Raw genomic sequence first — 25,324 nt, forward strand, 5'->3', positions numbered from 1 at the left:
AACAAATAGATAGTCAACGGCAGATAATGCCAAAGTACTGCCTTAGAGGTGTGCTGCTTAAATAATTTTCTATATTACCCATATGAGCAAGGAGTACCATGTAATATCTTTTTGATATTTGCACACTGCAATTTAGTTATTCTCGGTGTTGATTGGTCAATTGTAATTTTGTACATTTTCATTGGATGACGGAACTACTTTCACACTACTACGTTCGTTCATAATATTTCAGTTTTTATGTTAATTAAATCCTTTACTTCATTAACAATACAGTGTCATCGACATAAAAAAATGTTTTGTAATAAAGATATGTTTAAAATTGATAACATCGCCTCTTGTAAACAAACATGGCTACCCTGGTAAGTTAACGCCAATCAAGGTCAATGACCTGGTCAAGGTGGATGGAGACATCATTGGACGTGTAGTAAGAATAACACAACAACTAAATTTGAAGCGTCAAGGGTACTCGCATGTGTTAGCTGAATCGGTGCATTTCATGAAACTGAGAGACGTTTTGAAATCAAAACTCAAGTCATTAAGAAAACAAGGTAAAGGAAACCTACCATTCCGTGCTGATCCTGTATCCGACACTGAATTCCAGAAACACCGCGAATGTGACCAACTAAGCACTAGCACGTCAGATTCCATTTTAAACACATTATGGTGGAACAACACAGTTTATTTTGGCTTGAGATCTGCAACCCCACACAGGCGTACGCAATGGGGTGAATTGTAACACTAAAAGTTGAGACAGAGAACAGTGAATATCTCCAGTATATTGAACGGCAGTCAAAAACCCGTCAAAGTGATCAGACTCATTATCTTGCTCCTAAAGCATGGGCACAACCTGGGGATCTGTGTTGTCCTGTCGCTGTTTACAAGTTGTACCGTGACTTGAGACCACTAAACTTCACAAGCGATGACCATCCATTCTATTTTGCTACAAACACCCAGTTTGGGTTACGAACTGAGAATACTTGTTTTAAACGTCAAGCGGTTGGCAGAAATAAATTCTGATCACTCATGAAAACAATAGCAAGTAAAGCAGGGCTTTCCAATGACAAACAGTTGAGTGCCAGGAACCGTATGATTCAAACTTTGTCTGACAAAGGTGTTCCAGCTCACCAGATTATGCAAGTGTCGGGGCACAAAAACGTTCAACTGATCAACAGTTAATAAACAGTGAATGATGAAAAAACAACACCAAAACATCAACAGACTTCTGTCTTCCAACTGTGATTCCACTCCACGTGACACAGGTCTGTCTCTCCTTTGTCTAAATAATCCACAGAAGCCTCAGTCGAATCAGTCTCCGTCAGTCATGTCCCAAATGAATTCAGTTTCCAATGACATCCATGCTGTTCGTACTCTCTTTTCTAGTCCAATTTACGGGGGAGTTTTGATCCATCTGCACCAAAACGGTGTATTTTGCCTGTAGTTGACTCAGACTCGGACTAAGTTACTGTTGAGTTATCATTCCTGACAAGGACACTAACGCGAGCCAAAACTAGGTCACAGTGCATTTCTGCTAAATGTTGACTAACGTTGATAATTGTGAACCGTCTTCTTATTGTTCCCTTAAAGATGTTCACTGTTGCAATAGTTAACGTTCCAAAATATTGACAAGTTTTTGCTCTTTTGTATCCCACCACAGTCATCCACTTCTTGACACATATGCGATCTATGACTAAATATTAAACATGCCATTGTATTTGTTAAAATTTAACTAATCTTTACAAGGTGGGGAGGTATTAATATGGAAAAATGAATTTGGAAACTATTGAAATGTGTTGTTTTTCTACAGTACTATATTGTGGCTCTTATGCATTTGGTTATATCCGCATATTAATACAAATCAGCTGATTACGTTGTAAACACATTGCAAGATGCGCCATGGAGTTCAGAGGTACTGGTTTCTCAGTTTAATTACAGAATGGGTAATAAGTAGAATAACCCACGAAGTACGAGTGTTTACGGGAAATATGTCTCAAGTGAAATTATTGTTCAAGTCCCTTGCGAAAGCTTGGGACAGTGAACATTAATTTCTCTCAGGACATATTTATCATAATCACTCGTACTTCGTGGGTTATTTGCTAAGTAGGAAATGTGACCCATAATAACTAACACTAAAACCTTAAATATTGTGACCCAATTACAGCTACCGCAATAATAATTAATAACAACTCAAATCACAAAAAGTACACTCTCATAACATATTGTGATGTTATCCTGTGCTGTCAGAGCATTGTGATGTCATGCTGTGCTGTCTCAGCATTGTGATGTCATACTGTGCTGTCTCAGCATTGTGATGTCATACTGTGCTGTCTTTGCATTGTGATGTCATACTGTGCTGTCTCAGCATTGTGATGTCATACTGTGCTGTCTCAGCATTGTGATGTCATACTGTGCTGTCTTAGCATTGTGATGTCATACTGTGCTGTCTCAGCATTGTGATGTCATACTGTGCTGTCTCAGCATTGTGATGTCATACTGTGCTGTCTTAACATTGTGATGCCATACCACATCACTGACCTCTCAGCCCTGGGAATCATAAAAAATAACATGGAAGCTAATGTTAAAATTAGTTGTGTTCATAAACAGCTACAGTGTGTTTTGGTTGGCCAGTTGCTTGAATGACAACATTCTCACATTTACACATATGGATATTAAGTTTTACAGCTAAAGTTGAGAGCACAACCCAACCAGATTGTTTAAATGTTGGGCTTAAGCTTTGATTCAGATAAATGCCAAATCCTCTATTTGTGTCCTTCGGTACAATTGCTTTCACCAGTGTCAATATAAGCCTACTGAAGCTAACACAGAAATAAACTTTACTGTCAGAGACATAAAACTTGTGGCCTTTTCATCTTCGGTGTATGCTAGTGCAATATTCTTGTTGCAAACCCATGACAGGGCCTTTCCTTAAACCTTCAATACTACAGTTTTAAACTTTTCAATAGTTCTTTCATGTGTTATTTGTGTAATAAAACGTGCTTTGGTGCAGCATTACCAATCAGTGATACTTCCTATAAGGTTCAAGATAGTATGTGTACTTAAGAGTTTTGATTATTTTTATTTTGAGTCTGTAGTACATATGACAAAGAAAAATGTGTAAAAATATTTTGGCATGAAATAGCTAGACATACTCACTGGTTCAATATTATTGAAGCAGCTGACCCACCAGTTCTAATGATTTGTTAATAACAAGGCTTAAATGTGCCAGTCTTCCAGGAATCATTGAATGACAGCAAGGTCCAGTAACTGGTGGAATTGCCTTGGGAGAAAAGATACAGGGTGTTTGATTTCCTTCAGTTTAAAAAACGATTGATGTATATAATGGATGTTGATTACTTGCTGTAGAGAACATTCCGAATACTTAATTAGTCATTGTTAAAAATATATAGTGCATATGAATAGGCTGTGAACACTGTGCCTGGGAAAGGTCAGTGTTATGTTAATGCTAAGTCTCTGAAGGTAAATATAAGTCTCTGAGAAGCAGTATTGTTCATTTAAATTGAGACTGCATTACAGACAGCACTTGGTTGAAGGGAGTAGAATGTTTTATTGACTGTGTGATGGACTACAGACAGTCTGTTTGCCTCAAAAGGAGGCCTATGAATTGCAGTCTAACTCGAAAACTAATGAACATGAAATATTCATTGAATCGACGATCATAATCAAAACATCAGACCAACCCTGTGAGGTTTTTGCAGAATTTATGCCCTACAAATAAAAAAGTTCTTTAACAAACTATTGACACAGCTGACTATTTGTTACAAGGGAGGAGTGAAGAGAGAGGACAGCCAGGTGTGCAAGAAGCATGTGTACAAGTGCTGACAAAGATTCGTTATAACCTGTGCTGTGCCGTCTCCATCCTTTCTTGCACACCTGGCTGTTCCTCTCTTTCAGCTTTATCTTGATAGGCCAGCAGTATCACCGTTTGAAAATTGTATGTCAAAGAGTATCTGTTCCTGTAGTGAAATCGTTCCTTTCTTTGTTTCCTTCCCTGGAGCAACTGCAACATACTCAGGTGAACTAGGATGGTAGGGTAGCCTCGTGGTTAATGTGTCCGCTTGTCATGCTGAAAACCTGGGTTCGTTTCCCTACGTGTACAATGTGTGAAGCCTATTTCTGGCGTCCCAAGCGATGATATTGCTGGAATATTGCTAAAAGTGACTTACAACTACACTCACTCACTCACTCACTCACTCACTCACTCACTCACTCACTCACTCACTCACTCACTCACTCACTCACTCACTCACTCACTCACTCACTCACTCACTCACTCACTCACTCACTCACTCAGATCAACTCCAATACTCGGCCAATATGTTTTCAGTTGCCAGTTAAAAACACATGCAATATATTATCAATGTAGACATATATATTGAAACAGTTTGATAATTACATACATCTCATGATAGGGATTATGATGCATTATCTGACAAGATGATCTCCCTCAGAATTTCAGATGAAAGTCACGGTGAGAATAAAATACATCCAAACAACTGGAATAATCGTGCTTTACATATGACTGTCAGTAGATACAACTGATCAAAGTTTGATATTGATGTAAAGTATTGAATGTATATTGTCTTTGGTGTACTCCTGCACGGCCTCTGACGTCTATAGTTGAATCATCCGTCACGCTGTTGACAAACATGGTGCTTCAGTATTGAGTTTAATGGTCATGCTCTGTTGGAAGTATTCATGAATATTACTGCTTTCATTAAGACTTGACTACCATGTGGAAACTTTCCTAGACATTTTGACTTACTTGAGTGGCATCAAACAAGTATATGTGGATGACAACTTCTTTAGTTATAAAGCACAATATTTCAGTACAGGTTCTTGTATCGTTTTCAAGTTTTACAGACTCGAAAACGATTCAAGAATCTGCTCAAAAGTTCTCATCCATATATACTTGTTGTATCTTTCCTTGACATTGCATTGCGTAGTCTACACATCATCATCATCATCATCATCATCGTCGTTTATCTTCATCAAAATTATTGTTGATATTTTCTGTTTGTATGCAGGCAAGTCTGAACAGAACATGTTTGTCTGAATGTAAAGAAATTTTTAAAATTCACCTGATCAGCCCAGAAATGTCTGGAAGTTCTGATGGAACTTCACTGGTTTTCATTCACCAGACTGTAAGGATCTATTGACTCTGTAAATATCTATGGCTTTCTGTGATTTTTGTCAGAAATGCATTGGAGGTTAGACTACATAGTGTCAGTGACATGTTTGATAGATTAGACAGCTTTGATAGTGTCCAGGCTGCTAATCATTATTTTCTGCCTCAGTGCCACACGGAAGAAGGATTTCGTTAATCCTTTTGTCAAAGTTGTCAGGTACTGTTCAAGGGTGATTTGGATCGCAATTCCAATCGGAAGCTCACAAATGTAACTGCAAGACTCGGAGGAGGTGATCTGAAATATCTGGGCTCTGCAGCCTACAATTCATTGATTTCTTTAAAGGTCAGTCAGTGGTATAGAGGAGGGCACAATATTTTATTTATTCTTTTGGATGAGGTTTTACACTTGCAAAGGTTATAGGAAAATATGCATGCTGAGTTTCCGCGAAGAATTGCTTATTCATAAGACGATTAACTTTGTTACTTGTGTTGTGATTTGTTTAAGACGGAATATTCATGATCACAGAATACTTCTGTGGATATTTCTGAACTATGGCGTAAAATTACATTGTGAAGTCACCATATGAATAATTGCTACAAATGTAAATGAGTTTTTCCTGTCCAGTAATTGGCTTCAGAGGCAGGGGATGAACTATCTAATGCCAATGATTGTGTCCACGTCAGTGGAAGGGTATTTTTACCTGAGTCGAACGGTGACTAATGTTGTCATTCAGAAATTATGTGATGACACAGGGACGTTATTCCTTCTTTTTGAAGCAATGTTTAAGGGTTGTTGGGTAGGGCAGTGGTTGCATCATTTGTTTTCCCCCCAGCATGTAATAGGGGTGATATAGTCGACGCCTCGTCTGTCTGTCCATCCATCCGTCCGTAATCATTTTGTTTCCGGAGCATAACTCAAAAACCATTCAATATTTTTAGACCAAAATTGATAGATATAATAATCTCAACCTGTTTATTTTTTTTGTTTTTCCATGGAACATTGTGGTGTCAGTCTAATGGTGGGGTGTGTTTTGTTCCGGATCAGAACTAAAAAACCATTCAATATTTTTTATTTGCAGGTTTTTGTGATTTATTATTTTCTCAGTTTCCATCAAAATGTTTCAGACAATTTACAGGTTTTTGTGATTCATCATTTTCTGGGTTTCCATGGAAACAATTCAGACTTAGTCTCAAAATAGAAAAGGCCTTCTATTAAATATTTTTCAGCAAAACTTGGTCGATATTTGAGGCAGAGCCCAAAGTGGTGCCTTTTGCTATTTACAAAGTTTTGGCATTTTTATTTTTTCTGGTTTCCATGGAAACAATTTGGACTTAGTCTCAAAATGGAGGAAAGGGCTTTGTTTCCAGAGGAGAACTCAAAAACTGTTCAGTATATTTTGCAAAACTTGGTAGATATGTCAATCAGAACCTAAAGTGGTGCCTTTTGCTATGTACGTTTTTCTCAGATCATTTTCTCAGTTTCCATGGAAACATTTCAGACTTAGTCTCAAAATGGAGGGATGTGCTTCATTTCTGGAACAGAACTTGTTTTGATTTCTTATTTTCTCAGTTTCCATGGAAATGTTTTGTTTCGCTTCCTGAGCAGATCTCAAACACTTCTTAATATCTGTCAGTAGCGCATGGTAGATATGTGTGGCAGATCCCAAAGTGGTGCCTTTTGCTCTTTACAGGTTTTTGTCATTTATCATTTTCTCCATTTCCATAAAAATGTTTCGGACTTAATCTCAAAATGGAGGGATGGGCTTCGTTTCCGGAGCAGAACTAAAAAAAGTTCAATATTTTTCTGCAAAACTTAGTAGATATGTGTGGCAGACCCCAAAGTGGCACCTTTTGCTATGTACAGGTTTTTGTGATAAATTGTTTTCTCAGTTTCCATCGAAACGTTTCTTACTTCATCTCAAAATGGAGGGATGGGCTTCCTTTGCGGAGTAGAACCCCAAAACTGTTCAGTATTTTTTGCAAAACTTAGTAGATATATGTGGCAGACCCTAAAGTGGCGCCTTTGCTATTTACAGTTTTTTGTGATTTATTATTTTCTCGGTTTCCATGGCAGTGTTTCGGACTTAGTCTCAAAATGGAGGGATGGGCTTCGTTCCCGGAGCACATCTCAAAAACTTCTTAATATCTGTCAGTAGAACTTGGTAGATATGTTTGGTAGATGGTAGATAACTCAAGACTAAAAAATCGTTCAATATTTTTCTGTAGTACTTGGTAGATATATCAATCAGAACCTAAAGTGGTGCCTTTTGGTAGTTACAGGTTTTTGTGATGTATTATTGTCTTGGTTTCCATGGAAATGTTTCAGATTTAGTCTCAAATTGACAGGTGTGTTATGTTTCCAGACCAGAACTCAAAAACTGTCAGTAAAACTTGATATATATGTGTGGCAGACCCCAAAGTGGTGCCTTTTGGTATTTACAGCTTTTTGTGTTTTGTCATTTTCTCGGCTTCCATGGAAACCATTCGGACTTTGTCTGAAAATGAAGGGATGGGCTTCGTTTCCAGAGCATAACTCAAAAACTTCTGAATATCCTTCAGAAAAACTTGGCAGATATTTGTGGCAGACCCCAAAGTGGTCCCTTTTGCTATTTACAGGTTTTTGTGATTCATCATTTTCTGGGTTTCCATGGAAACAATTCAGACTTAGTCTCAAAATGGAAAAGGCCCTCTATTTAATATTTTTCAGCAAAACTTGGTAGATATTTGAGACAGACCCCAAAGTGGTGCCTTTTGCTATTTACAAAGTTTTGGCATTTTTTTTTTTCTGGTTTCCACGATAACAATTTGGACTTAGTCTCAAAATGGAGGGATGGACTTCGTTTCCCAGAGCACAACTTGAAAAGTATTTGGTATCTTTGAACAGATCTTGGCCGATATATGGGACAGATCTTGAAGTGGTGCCTTTTGCTGTTTACAGATATATGGCATTTATATTTTTCATGATTTCCATGGAAACAATTCAAACTTAGTCTAAATAAAACATCAGGTAACTGTCAGATGATTTGTCCTTTCAGATTTGTGGGGTCCAGGGGGACATGTTGTATTCTGATGACTCTTGTTGTGATTTCTTATTTTCTCGGTTTCCATGGAAACGTTTTGGACTTAGTCTCAAAAGTGAGAGGTGTGTTTCGTTTCTGGAGCAGAACTCAAAAACCTCTCAATATCTGTCAGTAAAACTTGGTAGATATGTGTGGCAGACCTCAAAGTGGTGCCTTTTGGTATTTACAGGTTTTTGTGATTTATTGTTTTCCCCGGGTTCCATGGACACGGTTCGGACTTCGTTTCCAGAGCACAACTCGAAAACCATTTCATATCTTTCAAAAGATCTTGGCAGACATATGAGACTGATCTTGAAATGGTTTCTGATTACTGATATGTGGCATTTATATTTTTCATGAATTCCATGGAAACAATTCAAACTTGGTCTAAAAACACGATAAGTAACTGTCAGATGATTTGTCCTTACAAGTATGTTGGGGCCGGGATATGTCATCTTCTGATGATTCTTGAGTTTGAATCCAGGTGAGTGACTGAGTGAGTAGGCTTGTAGGCCAGTGAATGGATGAGTAAGTGTGAGTGAGTGAATTGAGTGAAGCATGAGAGTGAGTGAAGTGAGTGAGTAAGAGACGTTTTATGCCACTGTTAGCATGTTTATAGCAATGTCATAGTGGGGGACACCAGAGTTGGGCTTCACATATTGTACCCATCTCAGGTGATTGTGTGAAAGCAGTCTACACCTTAACTATAAACCAAAAAATATCACCTAGCCTTCATTTTCCTCAGAGAGGTGTGAAGGGACAAACAGTTGAGAAAATTATTTGAATGGATCACCGAAAATCGATTTAAGCCACTTCTCAGAATCACAGGTCTTGTTGGATTGTGTCAGTTTTGTTTCTTCGGCTTAAAGAATACTTCTGTCATTGTTGTGCTAAGAACTCTACAACCAAGTGTCATCAAAATCACATGTTAGTGTCAGCAACTAGTGGCCATATTGAATTACAGGTCACATGCAATTATGTTTGACCAACCAGTACAGTGAATAATAAGGAGTGATTGAGTGAGCAAGGTTTTACGTCACTTTTAGCAATATTCCAACAATATCATGGTGGGGGATACAAGAAATGGGCTTCACACAATGTTCCCAGTGGGGAATGAAACCCATTGTCTTTGGTATGATGAGCAAATATTTTAATTACTGGTCTACCCCACCAACCCTGAATGATTGGGGGCTAAAGATAGTTCCAAGACGAACTAAATGTTTTAATATTTTAAGAAAGTTCACAATGTCAAAAGAGTGTGCAAATCAAATTTGAGAATGTCTCATAAAAGGCCAAGATTATATGGCAGTGGTTCCAAGTGACCATTTAACTTTTTATCCCACTCAATTGAAAGACAGCCCATGATGACTCATTAAGAGTGTCCCTGTGCTAACCTTGTTCCTGAGAGCTATAGATAGTTATAGGGACAACAGATCCTTACACTCCAACGTTGTTCAGAAAGCACACAAACCTGCTGCCCTACATCCTTGGACCTTACACCTAACCAGCAGGGCTATAAATCTGTATATCCAAATGAATCCTTTCTCCTGGACCATAATCCAGAAAGCTCTGGATTAGCTATCTTTTGATACATTACAGGGAGGTATTGTTCCGGACAGCTCTAAGACCAGGGATCTGGGTGTTACTCATGAAGCTACAGATCCTGTTCTTGGCTTCCTGAATTCAAATACGAAATGTCTAATCTATCAAACTTGTCACTGACAAAAATTAGTTTAAACTCACAATCTGGAAAATGAAAAACAGCAAAAATACCAGCTGGAGCTTCATTTCACACCACAGTTTTCTTAGCTTACCAGCTGAATTTCTTTACATGAAATACGAAACTGCTCTCCATCTTTCAGAGAAAGATGCACTGTCCACATTTAATCTGTATACAAGAAAACAAATTTTACTTTTTTAAGACAAATAGATGATGATGATGATGATGATGATGATGATGATGATGATGATGATGATGATTAAGGTGACAGGGATGGTAGTGATAATGATTATTTTGATAAAGATAAATGCGTCTTACATAAATGTAAGTCTCTAATTCCAAAGTATTCAATACTTTTTGTGAGAATTCTTATCAACTGCACACTTAAATGGTGTTGCTTTTTCCTGTTTCAGCTTCTACGTCGAAACAGTGCTGTTCAAGAAAGTCACCTGAAGAGTAGCAACCTCGGCCATTACGCTGCCATTGTGCATGCAGCAGAAAACGTGCCTGGAACCATAGAAATTCTGCAGCCATTCTCCTGCCCTGGTAAAAGTGAGAGCCTCATTGTGGATGTTGTTGCATGTCAAGGTCATGTCTGGGTCAAGGTCATTGCAAGGAAGGCACAAGCACTACATCTTATTTGGGCAGGTAAGAAAGTAATTAGTTGTCTATGTTGTCGTCTTTGTTTATGTTTTGTTCTCTCTGTTCAGGTTAGCTCCACAAAACTGTATGGATGTTGGTTGTTGGTTGTTTAACAACACTTGAGAAAGCTTTGACATTACTCTTGAATGCAAAGATGTAATGATGACGAACCTTAAAGGTACGAGAATTTGTACGAGAAACGTCATTGAGAGTTGATCATGAGAGCCTGATAGTGTGAGTGAGTATGGTTTTATGCTGCTTTTTGCAACGCTGCAGAAGTAGCACAGTGGTGAAATTGGAAATTTACACGTTGTACCCATGTAGGGAATTAAACCTAGGTCTTCAGTTTATCAAGTTGGCTACGCCTCAACCCCAGACACTGATGTACAGACAAACATGGTGTGGTTCAGGACTCCTGACAACCGTTGTATAGATTGATGCTTATGCTGTTGATCACTGGATTGTCTGGTCCAGATATATTTATTTACAGACTGATGCCATATAGCTCGGGTGTTGCTGAGTGTGGGGTTAAACAACAAACAAACAACATAATCCCAAATTACCTATGTGGGTTGTGAGAGATGACCTGATAGATCAGTTGGTCCAGCTTGGTGGTGTGGGGTAGCACAGTGGTTTAAGCTTTCGCACTTCAAGCAGAAGACCCAGGTTTGATTCCACACACTTGCAGGTTTCTTGTGTTCCCTGCTGTGTAGCTGCTGGAATATTGCTCAAAGCAGAGTAAAACTAAACTCACTCACTCACTCACTCACTCACTCACTCACTCACTGGTGACCTGGTTGATATTGTGTCATTATACCTAGTTGTCATAGTTCATAACAGTCATCAGTGGCTTGTCTGGTCCACACTTGATTATTTCCAGACGTAATTTTAATGTTACGGCAGTATCAAACAGCAAACATGCCAACTATATTTGTTGTATTTGCGAGGATGGGACACAAGTCTGTGGGGCCACAAACGAAGCTCATTAATTATCACACTGACAGGAAATTAAAACCATTAAAAAAAACAAAGGTTCAGGGAATCAAACTTTGTCATGAATCAAATGTGAAAGAAGCTTTGGCTATTTTGGGTGAGGCTGTATGAGGTTCCTGAACAAGGAATCTGTAAGCTGCTGATAACCTGAAATGGCAATAAGTTGGGGGAATGTTATACTCTGCAGGGCTGCCATAGCACCAAATACCATAAATCCTCATATACACTTTCCCTTAAATATCCTTGAGCTGGAACATACTTTGCCTTGAATAAATCCTTGATCAACCCTTGCTCTAAAACTACATACAGAAATTGACTGAAAAAGCTTGAATTGATTTCAGAAAAACATGCAAAGGCTAGTCACTTGTTCAAATTACATCAAATTAATTGATCACATACCTTCATTCTTGACATTTACCATAAACCATTAAACAAAATTTAAAACAGCCTTTAAAATGTATGCAAATGTTACTTTAAAAAGGTCCTGAAACTATGTCTCCATATTAAGACTGGCTGTGGCTGCATCAATATAGAACCCAGGGTTAATGCAATGATTTATGGTAGCTTAGAATCAAGGTCAAGGTCGCTGAGTCTTCCAGTGCTCCAGATATTTCAAGGAAATGGAAGAGGATTTGGGTTCATGATTGGATGAAATGAGTTGACAGTATCGCTGAGTTATTGGGAGCTGGACTAAAAGAAATGAGATGAATGATTCAACCTGTGTGACGAAAACACAGCAACTGTGTTTTGTTTGAGAGCACAGTCAAGACTTAATTTGAAAATGTGTGTACGAGTTATGAACTTTGATGATTCTTAAACTAATGGTTTTGTGAATTTTAGTTTAACACACTTTTTGATGTTTATTTCAAAAAGAGACTTAATCATATTCAAATACTTAAGAACAGTATTTGTCTCGGATGGATCGTTGTCAGAATTAGTTTATTTTCTGATGTTATGCAGTTATCATGAAGTTTTTCATTAAGGTTATCAACCTGGTTTGTATACTGAGTGATATGGAAAAAAGCTGCTATCTTTTCCACTTTGGAGCTGTTTACTGAGGTGAATGGGTTGTCCAAAGCAAAAGTTTTCTTTAATAGTGGATCTCTGTACCAGGATGTTATCTTTCATATTCTTTACACCTTGAAATACTCACTACAAAAATAAGCTGGTTCCGGAACACTGAAACTGAGAAGAAACGTCACGGAAACCAACATTTCCAGTTGGTATCCAGGGAGTTTCCTACAGTTTCATTGTGGTTTCCATGCAACTGAAACTGCACCATTTCAGGATGGTTTCCAGTTGGTTTCATTACCCACTCCTCCAAGCGGGATCCAGTTGGTTTCCATGTATGAGTTTATTGAAGGTTTCAACCCAGTTTCCATGTTGTAGTTTCCAACCTAGTTTCCAATCTAGTTTCCAGTCTAGTTTTAAGTTTCCATGAACTGAAACTTGCTCATGACGGTCCTTTACCCGCTCCTCCTGAAAAGACGTTGTTTCATGTCTGGCATGTAGCAAATCAGGTATTTTATACAATTGCATAATGGTAAATAGCTTCAGGATGACAAACAACAGAATAAAACACAAATTCATTAAAAGTTTATTTATATTCAACAATCTGTAAACAAATAATATTTGGAATATTCAAATTAGTAAATGAAATATAAACAAGGGAATAAATAGCAGTGAGTATAGAATGTTTTCTTAAACACATCAATGTAGATCAGCCCATATCATGTGGCTTCCTAGTTTGAGAAATGTTAGCTGTTTCTCCAAGAGAGGAAGAACTCTGTGCTGTTTCCCCAAGAGAGGAAGAACTCTGTGCTGTTTCCCCAAGAGAGGAAGAACGTTAACTTTCTGCTTCTTCTCCTCCAGCCAGTCAATTATTTCACAGCCTTCCTCCTTTCCAGCTTCTGAAATTTAGAAAACAAGCTATCAATACAAACAAGCATTTGTAAACAATATCCATGGCAAGAGAAAAGAAAACTCTTCAGTATTGCTTGAGGTGAAATAAGCTGAACCCCCTTGTCCAATAAGCGAAGAGCTCAAAAAGAATAAACTAAGCATTTGACCTCAAAAGTGACAAAAGTTTCAATCGCAGAACAGCTTATTGATGTTTGATAGAGTGCAGAGACACAAAGAAATTCTCCTTTGAAAGCCATAATTTATTTCCTGAATGTTACTTACAATATTTTCTTAACCAGTCATTCTAGCAGACAAGCTATGAATATGGGGTCACAAGCATAAACTGCACCATAATATGTGCTATTTAAAACTCTTTAAGCTCCGATTTCAAAGGGTAAATTGCACTTGTACATTTTGAAATTCCTTGAATGTACATATAAAAAAAACCATTAACATGACTTTTTAAAAGTTTCCCTTAAATTTTTAATCTGTGCAAGATGTAAAGTGACTAGAATACGTTTACTTACTCTGAACTTTTTGCCGTTCTTTGTGTACAAGCCGTGGGCCTCTGCTTTCCCCACACCTTCTTAAGTGATCCATCTTGTTCATCCAAACCCTTCAAAAAGCTTCTGAAAGGAGACATGTGCATGATGCATAACTATAGGTGGAGCATGTTTCCAGTTGGAGGTTCCAAGAATAGTGAATGTGTCATGCATTTTTATTGAGTCCTGACTGCCTTCTTCAGTTTTTTCAACGTTGCCTTCCATTATGCTGGAAATGGAGAAATGAATCAATTAAAAAAAAGTCAGGAACTTGTAATATTGCACTCTTGATAACAATAAAGCGTGAAATAAAATGAATAAATATCAATTTGCAAAGTGTAGAATATGATCATGATGATAGATGAAAAGAATCCATGTCAACAAATTTATGTACTATTTTAGGTTGGCAATGCTTCATTGTATATCCATATATTCTTTATTTATCCTCCAAGTTGTGAGAGTACAAGGTAAAGGTTGCAAAACTTAAATATTTATAACATTGTTAGACCATTATGCAGTGTAATGTCAGGAACTTTCTTTATATCAAAAATTCTTCGCAACGTCTTCTCTGGGTCCAACACAATCCATATTTCTTCATTCAGAGTTTGTTAAATCTTGCTATGATAAGCATAACACTACCTACATCAGATGACAAACTTAAATTATCCCATAAATCAGCAATATAAAAATATTCAATATTAGTTTGAAAACATTTTTTTCTTAAAGTCCTGTGTTAACAATTTATCCATGCGACACCCATATAGCCTCATGATAAATGTCGCCTTGAAAGCTGGCTCAAAAATAATTGTCAAGTTTTTGTGTCTTTTAACTCTAATAACTAAGAATATTGAAAATTCACTCAAACAAAGCACCAAATCTAGTCAGAGAATCCCTAACCTATAAATACAAAATGACACACTATCCCCGACTACATTGTTTTCAATGGTGCAAATATCAAAAGCAACATGAAAAGGATTTCTTACAATAAATATTTGTTTGGAAGTTATCTTGAGTTGTGACAGCCCATTAGCAATAATACTAGAGATATTTGTGATTTATTTTTTTTCTTGCAAAGATAATTTATCATTCATGAACACAAGGAACCATTTTAATCGTGTGTGGCCTGAATCACAGTAATCTTGAGTTCTTGAGTTAACCGAGTGCTGAGTGAAGGAAGCCATCTCTCTTGCTAAGATTTCGACACGCATTTCTTTACCGAGGTCCATCGAGTCTAAAATTTCTTATGTATTGTCCTAGTTACTTATTTATGTTCAAGACTAAGAATAACCTGTGCTATTGCTTAATTTAATAAAATAACACTGTACCTGACCAGATCGTGGAATGTTCCTTTTCTCCTGCTGCAATCAACGACTGCTACTGTTCTCAATTTTTCACGTATCCGAGTCTTCAAAGCTTCTATTGTAACGTTCATTGTCAGTTTCTTGAATCAGATAACACGGGCTCAGCGTAGGAATAATGCATTGTGTTGAGTTCCTTGTCGTCATTACTGGAGATACCGATTAAGACCTGCTTTCAAAATAGTCGTCTCAAAACAACTTGGGATCAAGTGACAAACTGGCGGCAACTGTGTGTAGGGGCATTGTGGGTAATAACAAATACCTCATCCTTTTTCGAATGCCAGGTACGAAGTCCTTATCTGACCCGATTTGGTTGTGATTTTAAGACAAAGACTGAAAACGACCACTTCAGTACATAAAACAGTTGCTTTTATAAAATCTCATGAGTTCGCGTGTAAATGGATTACCGACTCATTACTTCCAGTTTCGTCTGTCAACACCTGACTCAGGTAAGTTCCATTGTTTTTACAGCAAGCCAATTTTGATAATAGGAGCCTGTTAAGTGGGGACTGCCCCAATGAAGCTGACACACGGTCTCCAACTCACTAATGACCTGACACCGATTAATTGTCAAGTACTTGAACTCAGTGTCAAAGCATACCAACTATAAATGCTTTTAATGTTAAACTTTACACACTGCCTCAATTTATTGTATAATTCACATATATTTTGGAAATTGAGAAATATCATCATGTAAGTACCGAACTGTCTATTGTTATAATGGCTTATACTAATCTTCCTAATTGCTTGTACTCTTTCACATTTCCAGGAGTTAGCAATCTATAGCCTGTTTTTATATATTTCATCATTTACGTTTTAATTATTAATCGATAGCTAAAATGTTGCCGAAGTGGCTTAATGTTACTAATTTTTGTACAATATATTTACCGAAAGGAACATTAGGATACGCAAATGCTATGAATACAAGCCCGTACATAACTAAATGATCCAATAAGTCATAATATATATATAATAAAGCTTAAAGATCAATGTACCTATGATGAGTCATTTTTTTAATATTCTTGGTCAATTCACCTGTTATTCTTGTATATAGGCATCACTGTTTTATTATTTCTTTACAGATAAAGAAAGCGTCTGATCCTCAATTTGACAAAGCAGACAACCGAAACCTGGACTTGCCTCATTCATCCCGATCTAGAGAAACCAGACTAAGAGTGCCTCGCGCACATAGCTGGACAAAGGCTATTTCAAAGTCAATCTTCCTTCACCATTTGTATGTTTAGTACGGTTATTTTGAAGTTTGTGTGCATGTTAGTTGGATGCTTCATGACATCATGAAAAACAGGAATGTGAAGAAACAAAATGTATCGTTTGTTCTTGTATCATCAGTTTGAAGACACATTTTAAAATTGTGGGATCCTCCAAATGATGCGTCAACGATTTATGTTTGTCTTGTTCATCTAAGGAATGATATGAATCTGCTATTCCTTCCCCAGGCAAAATCAGATTGAATTACAAGACCTAAGATAATCTTCAAAACTAAGTTTCAGGCAGGAAAGGAAACCAACAGTACACACATGACCATAGCTTCTTCCTAGTTTCCATCTCCGGAGCTTAGTGTATCCATTATGGATTCTATTTGGAAACTAGGTCACAAAGTTTCACTGAATAGATACCAACTGGATGTCAGGATGGAAAACAATTACACATTTTATGTTACTTAGTTCAGAACAACACAAAACTACATTTACTGCTTTTATTTTGGTTTCCATTTAATGAGATCTTCCAAATGCAAATTCCAGATATGGAAACCAACAAGAAACCCCTGAACTTAGTTTCATTTTGGTTTCCATTTACAGAAATACCCAAATCACAGAATCCAAAATGGAATCTACTTGGAAACCTAGCGAGTTTCAGTGAATGGAAACCAACTGGATTCCACAATTACCCACATTACTGATGGTTTCCAGGTTTCTGGAAACCAAGTCATTTTTGTAGTGACTGTTCAAATGCTGTTCACTGCACGAGCTTGTAGGGTCGCAGTTCCGTTAGTTCCAGCGTCCTTCAATTCTAAGATGAAAGGGGAATTTTGATCCCAGATTTTATCAGGGCTTATCTTGGATTTAAACAAGTGAGCATTGCATACTGTTGGTGGGGTAGCCTAGTGGTTAAAGCATTTGCTCTTCAGACCAAGGACCCAAGTGACTAAAGTGTTTGCTACTCAAAGAAAGAAACGGGTTTGATTTCCCACATGGGTACAATGTGTGAAGCCAATATCTGGACTATTGCTGAAATTGGTGTTCCCCAGATATTGCTGGACTATTGCTAAAACTGGTGTTCCCCAGATATTGCTGGACTATTGCTAAAACTGGTCTCGGATTTGTCAAGGGGAACTCCGGCTTGTCAAGGGGAGCTTGGGTTTGTCAAGAGGATCTCCGGCTTGTCAAGGGGAGCTCTGGCTTGTCAAAGGGAGCTCCGGCTTGTCAAGGGGAACTTTGGCTTGCCAAGGGGATCTCCGGCTTGTCAAGGGGAGCTGCGGGTTGTCAAGGGAAACATGGGTTTGTCAAGTGGAACTCTGGCTTGTCAAAGGGTGTTCCAGCATGCCAAGGGGAACTCTGGCTTGTCAAGGGGAGCTCTGGCTTGTCAAAGGGAGCTCCCACTTGTCAAGGGGAACTCTGTCTTGCCAAGGGGAGCTCTGGCTTGTCAAGGGTAGCTGTGGCTTGTCAAAGGGAACTTGGGTTTCACATGGGGAGCTCCGGCTTGCCAAGGGGATCTCTGGGGAGCTCGGGTTTGTCATGAGGAGCTCTGACTTGTCAAAGGGAACTCGGGTTTGTCAAGGGGAACTCCATCTTGTCAAGGGAACTCTGGTTTGTTAAGGGAAAATCTGGCTTGTCAAGGGGAACTCCAGCTTGTCAAGGAATGTTACTCTGGCTTGCCAAGGGGATGTAACTCGGGCTTGCTAAGGGGATGTAACTGTCCTGAGAATATGGAGATGCTTTCTGAGTCTGGACTATTAATGCTCTTCTCTGTACAGAAGCAGGCGTGAGACTACATTCAGTGATGGTATACGGAGAGGCTAGGTGACACTGAATTTCTGCAGACTGATAAAACTTTCTGTAAGCATGTCATTGTGAAATCTCATAGAAATCCAGTTTTAGCAGTAATGTATATGCCCGTAATAGATTCATTATAGGGAAAAAGGGATGAACATTGTCACACCGAGATGAAGTTATGGATTAGGAAGACTTGATGAAATCTTCAAGAAAATTGTTCACAGCAGTCGCACATCATGAAGTAGCGATTACCTGACAACTACTCTTAATGAGGGTAGTTGAGAGAACCTCAGCTGACATTTGTGATTGAGTAAAGTGGTCTTCTATACGTCATTAGTATTAACTGGCTAAATACGTCCACAAGATACTTGAGGCTTCCCAGGAGATAAAAGACATCCTGCGCTATCCAGTATGTTGCAATGATTTTTCAATGGAGAGACATATAGTGACATTTTTAACGTAGCTGTGATGATAGTGTAATAGAGACATTAGTTGTGAGGAACCCATTATGTGTTATCATCGACCTGATGGTCCTTTTGTGCAACAAAACTTGTGCTTTGTGTTGGTGTAAATAATTGGTTTTCCTTATTTAGGCATAAAATTGTAGCCAAATGTTATTGTTATATTTTCCTGATCTTTTAACATCCATGACTGGGTTGAACAACTGAGGTCTAAAAATTATGTGTCCTATTTATTCCTCTTCAGTCAGGCGTATGTTTTTTTGACAACCTCTGATAATCTTGTTTAGATTTGCCTTGTTTCAGGTGTGAAAAGATATGTACATTGATTCCATCAAAGTGTACGTGTCCATCACCTGCTTTACGTTGGTCGTATTAGCTGAAGTACTGCTGAAAGCAACAATAAAACAGTAAATCCAAGATAATCCATGACTGTTTCAACATCACATATAACTAAACTTAAGCTCAAAGCACTTATCATCGTAGTCCACATTAAATTGTGTGTGAGGTGGCATAAAGTATTTCAATGTTCAACTTGTGGAAGATACTTGTTCAGCTTTATCTTGACAGCCCATCAGTATCATTATTTGGATACATCAAGGAGTACCTGTAGTGAAATTATTCCTTGTAGTTATCATTCTACCACATACTGGGGTGGTGGAGTAGACTAGTGCTTACAGCATCCACTCGTCATGCTGAAGATCCGGATTCTATTCCCCACATGGGTGCAATGTGTGAAGTCCATTTTTGGTGTCCCCCCCTCTCTCCCCATCCACTCGTCACGCTGAAGACCCAGATTCTATTCCCCACGTGGGTACATGTGAAGCCCATTTCTGGTGTCCCGCCCTCTCCCCCCATTGCTGCATTTTTATGTAAAAGTGACATAAAACTCACTCACTCACTCACAGAAAATGTAACTAGCATAAACTTACATATGTATGATGAATATGGTGATGTTTTGAGGCCCCAGAATACTTATTCTATTTTCAAAAAGGTAAATTTTGTACTTTTATTCCATCTATTCCAAATTAACCAAAAATAGTTTTTATCAAAGCTCTGATTAGCAAAGCATTCATGTCTTGATCGTTGAGATGTAGATCAGTAGGGGTTGTTGCATTCCATTAAACCTTGACAGCATGAGGTGAAAGTTCAGCATTTTTAGTGGGAAATTGATTTAGATGCTTGAATGTTCCAATGACAGGCCCTCACTATGACAGCTGTTTATGAATAAGACTGGAATGGTAAGAGACAAATATAGTTGGTCTATTTTTGGCGCTTGTGTAGGGTACAGTCTTGTTGATGAAGGTACTAAGAAAGGATGTGCTGTCTGTCTGTTGTTCAGGCTGCCTAATGGTTATGGCCAGCATGTGGCAAATATTGACACCTTCATACCTTATAATGTGCATAATGTACATCATAATGTGCCTATTCCGTATGGTTTGAGATTATAGAATGCTATAGGATTCATGTTTAACTTCACCGTGTTGTCCACTCTCCGTAGCTGCATAATAGAATTAGATTGTTCTGTAAGTATGTGGCTTGGATGAAATGAATGCTAACCTTGATGTATACCTTCTCTCCCATTGGTTGAATGTGCTTTAAAAGTGTCTTGTGTCAAGGTTAGTGAAAGGTCAAGGGCAATAGGTTGTGATACACAGTCTCAGATTTTCTTTTTCTGAGGAATGGTACATTGTTATTGTATCTGTACTAATCCCACCAGATCTTATATTGGTGCTGCCTAGCAAAGGTCCATGTGTTCTTTGAGAAACAAGATTATGTTGTTTATTGCTGTTACTAGTGTATGTTGCATGTAATGCTTGCACCTTTCTGAGGACCCTACATGAACCGGATTAGACTGGTCTTCAGTAACTCATGATTGTGGTAAGAGGTGTCTGACAGGATCAGGTGGTCAGATTTGCTGTCATGGTTGACACATCATTGCATCTCATTCAAGTAGACCTATGTTCAAGCTGTTAATCACTGGATCATCTGGTCCAGGTTCCATTATTTCCACTTTGCTGATATGGAGCTGGAATATTGCAGCGTTAAACTTACACAAAAACCCACCAAGTCTTCAGAGATTTGGTTTTTTATTGAATCCCAACAAGCCATAATTAGGGTCAAAGTCAGGAATTATTCTTTTGAACAAGAGTGTGTGAGTGAGTGGGTTGGTGAATAAGGCTTTATGCTGCATTACATGATGTCCAAGCAAAATCACTTGAGAGGTCACCTGAAGTAGGCTCCACACATAATGTACATACATTTGGGCTTTCACACCTGGGTCTTTGGCATGATGAGTGAACACTTTAACCACAAAACTACCCCACTGCCTTTTTATCCCTCTGTCATTTAATGCGGGGGGATATAGTCAACGCCTCGTCCGTCCGTCTGTCCATAATCACTTTGTTTCCGGAACATAACTCAGAAACCGTTCAATATTGGTTCAAAACATGGTAGATATATCAATCAGAACTTAAAGTGGTTCCTTTTGCTATGTACAGGTTTTTGTGATTTATTATTTTGTCAGTTTCCATGGAAACGTTTCGGACTTAGTCTCAAGAGTGAGAGATTTGTTTCATTTCCGGAGCAGAACTCAAAAACTTCTTAATATCTGTCAGTAAAACTTGGTACATATCTGTGGCAGACACCAATGCAGTGTCTTTTGATATTTGCATGTTTTTTTTAATTGTTATGTTGTCGGTTTCCATGGAAACGTTTCAGACTTGGTCTCAAAATTGAGGGATGGGCTTCGTTTGTGGAGCAGAACTTAAAAAACGTTCTATATTTTTCTACAAAATTTGGTGGATATGTGTGGCAGACCCCAAAGTGTTGCATTTGGCTATGTACAGGTTTTTGTGATTTATTATTTTCTCGGTTTCCATGGAAATGTGTCAGACTTAGTCTCAAGAGTGAGAGATGGGTTTCGTTTGTGGAGCAGAACTCAAGAACTTCTTAATATCTGTCAGAAAGACTTGGTAGATATGTGTGGCAGACCCTAACGTGGTACCTTTTGGTCCTTACAGGTTTTTGTGATTTATTATTCATGAACATGAAAACTATTTCATATCTTTCAAAAGATCTTGGCAGATATATGTGACAGATCTTGAAATGGTGACTTTTTCTGATTACAGATATATGGCATTTATATTTTTCACGGAAACAATTCAAACTTGGTCGAAAAACACAATAAGTAACTGTCACATGATTTGTCCCTTCAAACATGTGGGGACCAGGAGGATATGTCATCTTCTGATGACTCTTGTTTGGACTAGAATTATTTGGTGGTACATTTAGACATTATGCTTTGATGCAGTAGTGCATCTGTTTTAAAAGTATGAGCAAATACCACTAAACCATGCTGGTGAGCTGCGGAGCCTTGTGCTCTCCCTTTTTACTTATATCTATGTTTTTATGCCCAAATGACCGTTGTATTAGGGATAACCAGGTTTTATGATTAACTTTTACTGCTTTTTTGACCACCAACCTTTATTACCTCACTGTTTCACCAATGACAGCCAGTTGTATTGAGTGTTGGCTATATTATATCCCAGATATTTTATGAGTTTTTTGTCCAAGAAACATTACATTAGATGTGGGTGTGGAAGCTATTGTTTTTAGAAAATCGAACCTGCATTATATGCACACTTCATACTCATAACTGTCTTGGTTTATGGACTCTGCCATCAGACAATACGAGACGTAACATCAGGTTCATATTCCAATAGGGAAATATCTATCTTAGCAGATTGTTTTAAAATTGATCCAGCCAAAACTTCAGCAATATTTTCTGGTTAGTCTTGATTGGGATGCTTGTCGTACCTCTATCCAATGTAAGCACTACGTTTTTGTGCTTGTTTTCTGTGGTGTAATGGTGTCACTCAAACTCCTGTTCACTTGAATGTATTCATACGCAAGTCTTTAAATATACTTGTTAATATGACGTGTAGTTTCTGTTTTCTCTAGAATGACTGATTGGATGATACGAGCTAAGGAGTTTTCTCAGTTTTAGCAACAAGTGGTGATAAATTACTTCGTGTCAAATAACATGATTCTCAGTTTACCTCCCTTCTATTTAGCATACCATCATTGCCACTTCTAATTTGCCCATGACCTGACCAGACTTTCAGCTTGTTCATAAACAAACATTAGTGAAGAAAGAGAGATTAGCCTTGTGCAAGCTTTTCAATGCACTCTTCATAATGTTTTACTTTGTTACGTAAATATTCTTTAACAGCTGCGACAATCAGGTTTATGACAATGCATATTTTTGACATCAAAGTGACTGAATCTTTGTTTTCTCTCTAATGCTTCAATGACAGCACATGGAGCTGTACAACCTGTTTAAACAAAGGATCGCTAGACTCTTTTTCTCAAGTTCAAAGCAATCTTTCTTTAACTTAAAGCATGAGTTACACATTCACAATATGTTGCAATATATATTGCATTACAACACATATGACAATATATCACAATGAAAATGTTTTTGCCATACCAAGCAGTAGTGAAGACCCATTGTACCTTGAATCTTCACAGGATCCGTCAATGTTAAAATGTGAACATGTGATGATAACCTTTGTTGACCAGTGTCAACTCATCCCTACATGAATTAAGCCATAGTTAAGTTCACCCATGTCGCGTTCACCAAGAGAACCCATTGAATGACATACTTGGTTATCAGTCTCCAAAGACTTCTTCAATAAAAAAATTATTTATTAATTCAGTCACAATTAAACACTTTGTAATGAATATAATTAACTTCTGTACACATATATTGATCTGTGCACAGGTATTAATTCAATCAAGAAAATGTAACATTCAATTGTTCAATTGTTCAAATGTTCAATTAATAGTGCAGCTGTGATTATGTTGCTGTATGTATTGTGATGTTGTGAGAGATTTGTTATTTTTGTAAAGGCATTAAACTGGCAGATATGTCAAAAATGAGAAACTTGTTAACCTCTTCTAGATGTGTTATGGGTGTATAGTTTTGCTTCCCTATGCAGAGGTGATTATAGCTAGGTCCCCACTTTTTAGGCAGGTTTATCCTGGTTATGAAGGGCTGCCAGAAATGGGACCTGTTGACTCAGGTCGCTCAAATCAAACACTTACTTGGGGTTACAATATTTGACATATGTAACCCCTCCTCCCAAACGAAAGGCCTCGTATTTGTCTTTTTGTGCTCTCAGCAAAATCCAGTTGATTGAATCCAGTGATCAACAGCATCATTCTATGCAACTGGCATCTGATGACATGTGTTGGGTTGTTGGTCTGTAATTTTCAACTAGGCAATCCAGTGATTGAAATCATGAACACCGACTGCAAGGGGAGATAATGCTATGATGTTGGATTCCAAGTTTGGGCACCTCTGCTGGTTTCAGCAATATTGCAGCAAGGGACACCAGACATGGGTGTGTTGTTTTCTGTATCAGCAATATTGCAGCAAGGGACACCAGACATGGGTGTGTTGTTTTCTGTATCAGCAATATTCCAGCAAGGGACACCAGACATGGGTGTGTTGTTTTATTCATCAGCAATATTCCAGCAAGGGACACCAGACATGGGTGTGTTGTTTTCTGTATCAGGATTATTACTTTCTATGAATACATTCAAACTAAATTCAGACGGTATTGCATTGTTAGTTTGTTTCTAGTCACTGGTGCCTGAACTAGTGAATCCAGTGGTTGATGAGTTCATGAGTTTGCGTTCATTGACATACATCAACTGATGCAATGAGGCTCACCACCTGATCCTGGGAGCACTGCTAAATCATCGCTGAATACCATTTGTAATCTGAATCGTTACAGGTTGAGAGAGTGAGCGAGTCAGTGGATTCCAACCTGTGATAAGTGAATGTTTTAAACACTGGGTCTCCTCACCATCAGGAAAAGTCTTTGTCTCTGTTAACACTTGTTCCATCACGGTGGGCTGTTGCATTTCACTATACATGGAATTGTTGTACCTATAAAAAATATCCTTATTGTCTGTTGCCATTTTAAGAGTGAGTGAGTGAGTGAGGTTTTATGCCACTTGTACCAATATTCCAGCATTATCATGGCAGGAGACACTAGAGATCACACCTTGTACTGATCAAGCCTGCTTCTTCAGCGTAACTATAGATGATTTAACCATTAATCTACCCACCGCCCCTTAAATTTTAAGAAACATAAACTACCTTTGTTGTACCAAGTATTTTTGTTAAGTCTCAAAAAGTATAAATAGTAAACTTAAAATGTTATCAATGAATAGAACAATTTTTGATCAGTGTATTCTCTCTGATCCTTGTTGAGACCTGTGTGTCGATCTATCATCTTGCTGGTCTTGACGTGGGACTGAGACAGTCCTGGAATAATATGGCTCTGAAAACATGCTTCATGCTTGTCTTCTTTAACAGATGTGAAGACTTAACGTGTCTGGTGCTCCCCAAAATAAAATGGAGAGGAACTGTGCATGATTCTGAAAGTGAAAAGAGGCAATTGTGCCTCAGACTTATCAT

The 25,324-nt window shown here is 38.1% G+C and overlaps 1 protein-coding gene across 1 annotated transcript in view; it reads left to right on the forward strand.

Annotated features, from left to right (window-relative positions):
* Positions 1-25,324, forward strand: part of LOC137255705 (UPF0415 protein C7orf25 homolog) — a 196,102-nt gene that overhangs the window by 79,449 nt on the left and 91,329 nt on the right. Inside the window, exon 3 of the mRNA XM_067793195.1 lies at positions 10,336-10,570. Coding sequence (XP_067649296.1) covers positions 10,336-10,570 — 235 coding nt within the window. The remainder of the gene's footprint in view (positions 1-10,335; positions 10,571-25,324) is intronic.

Source organism: Haliotis asinina, chromosome 11 (genome assembly GCF_037392515.1).
Source record: "Haliotis asinina isolate JCU_RB_2024 chromosome 11, JCU_Hal_asi_v2, whole genome shotgun sequence".
In the NCBI taxonomy this organism is placed as follows: Eukaryota; Metazoa; Mollusca; class Gastropoda; order Lepetellida; family Haliotidae; genus Haliotis; species Haliotis asinina.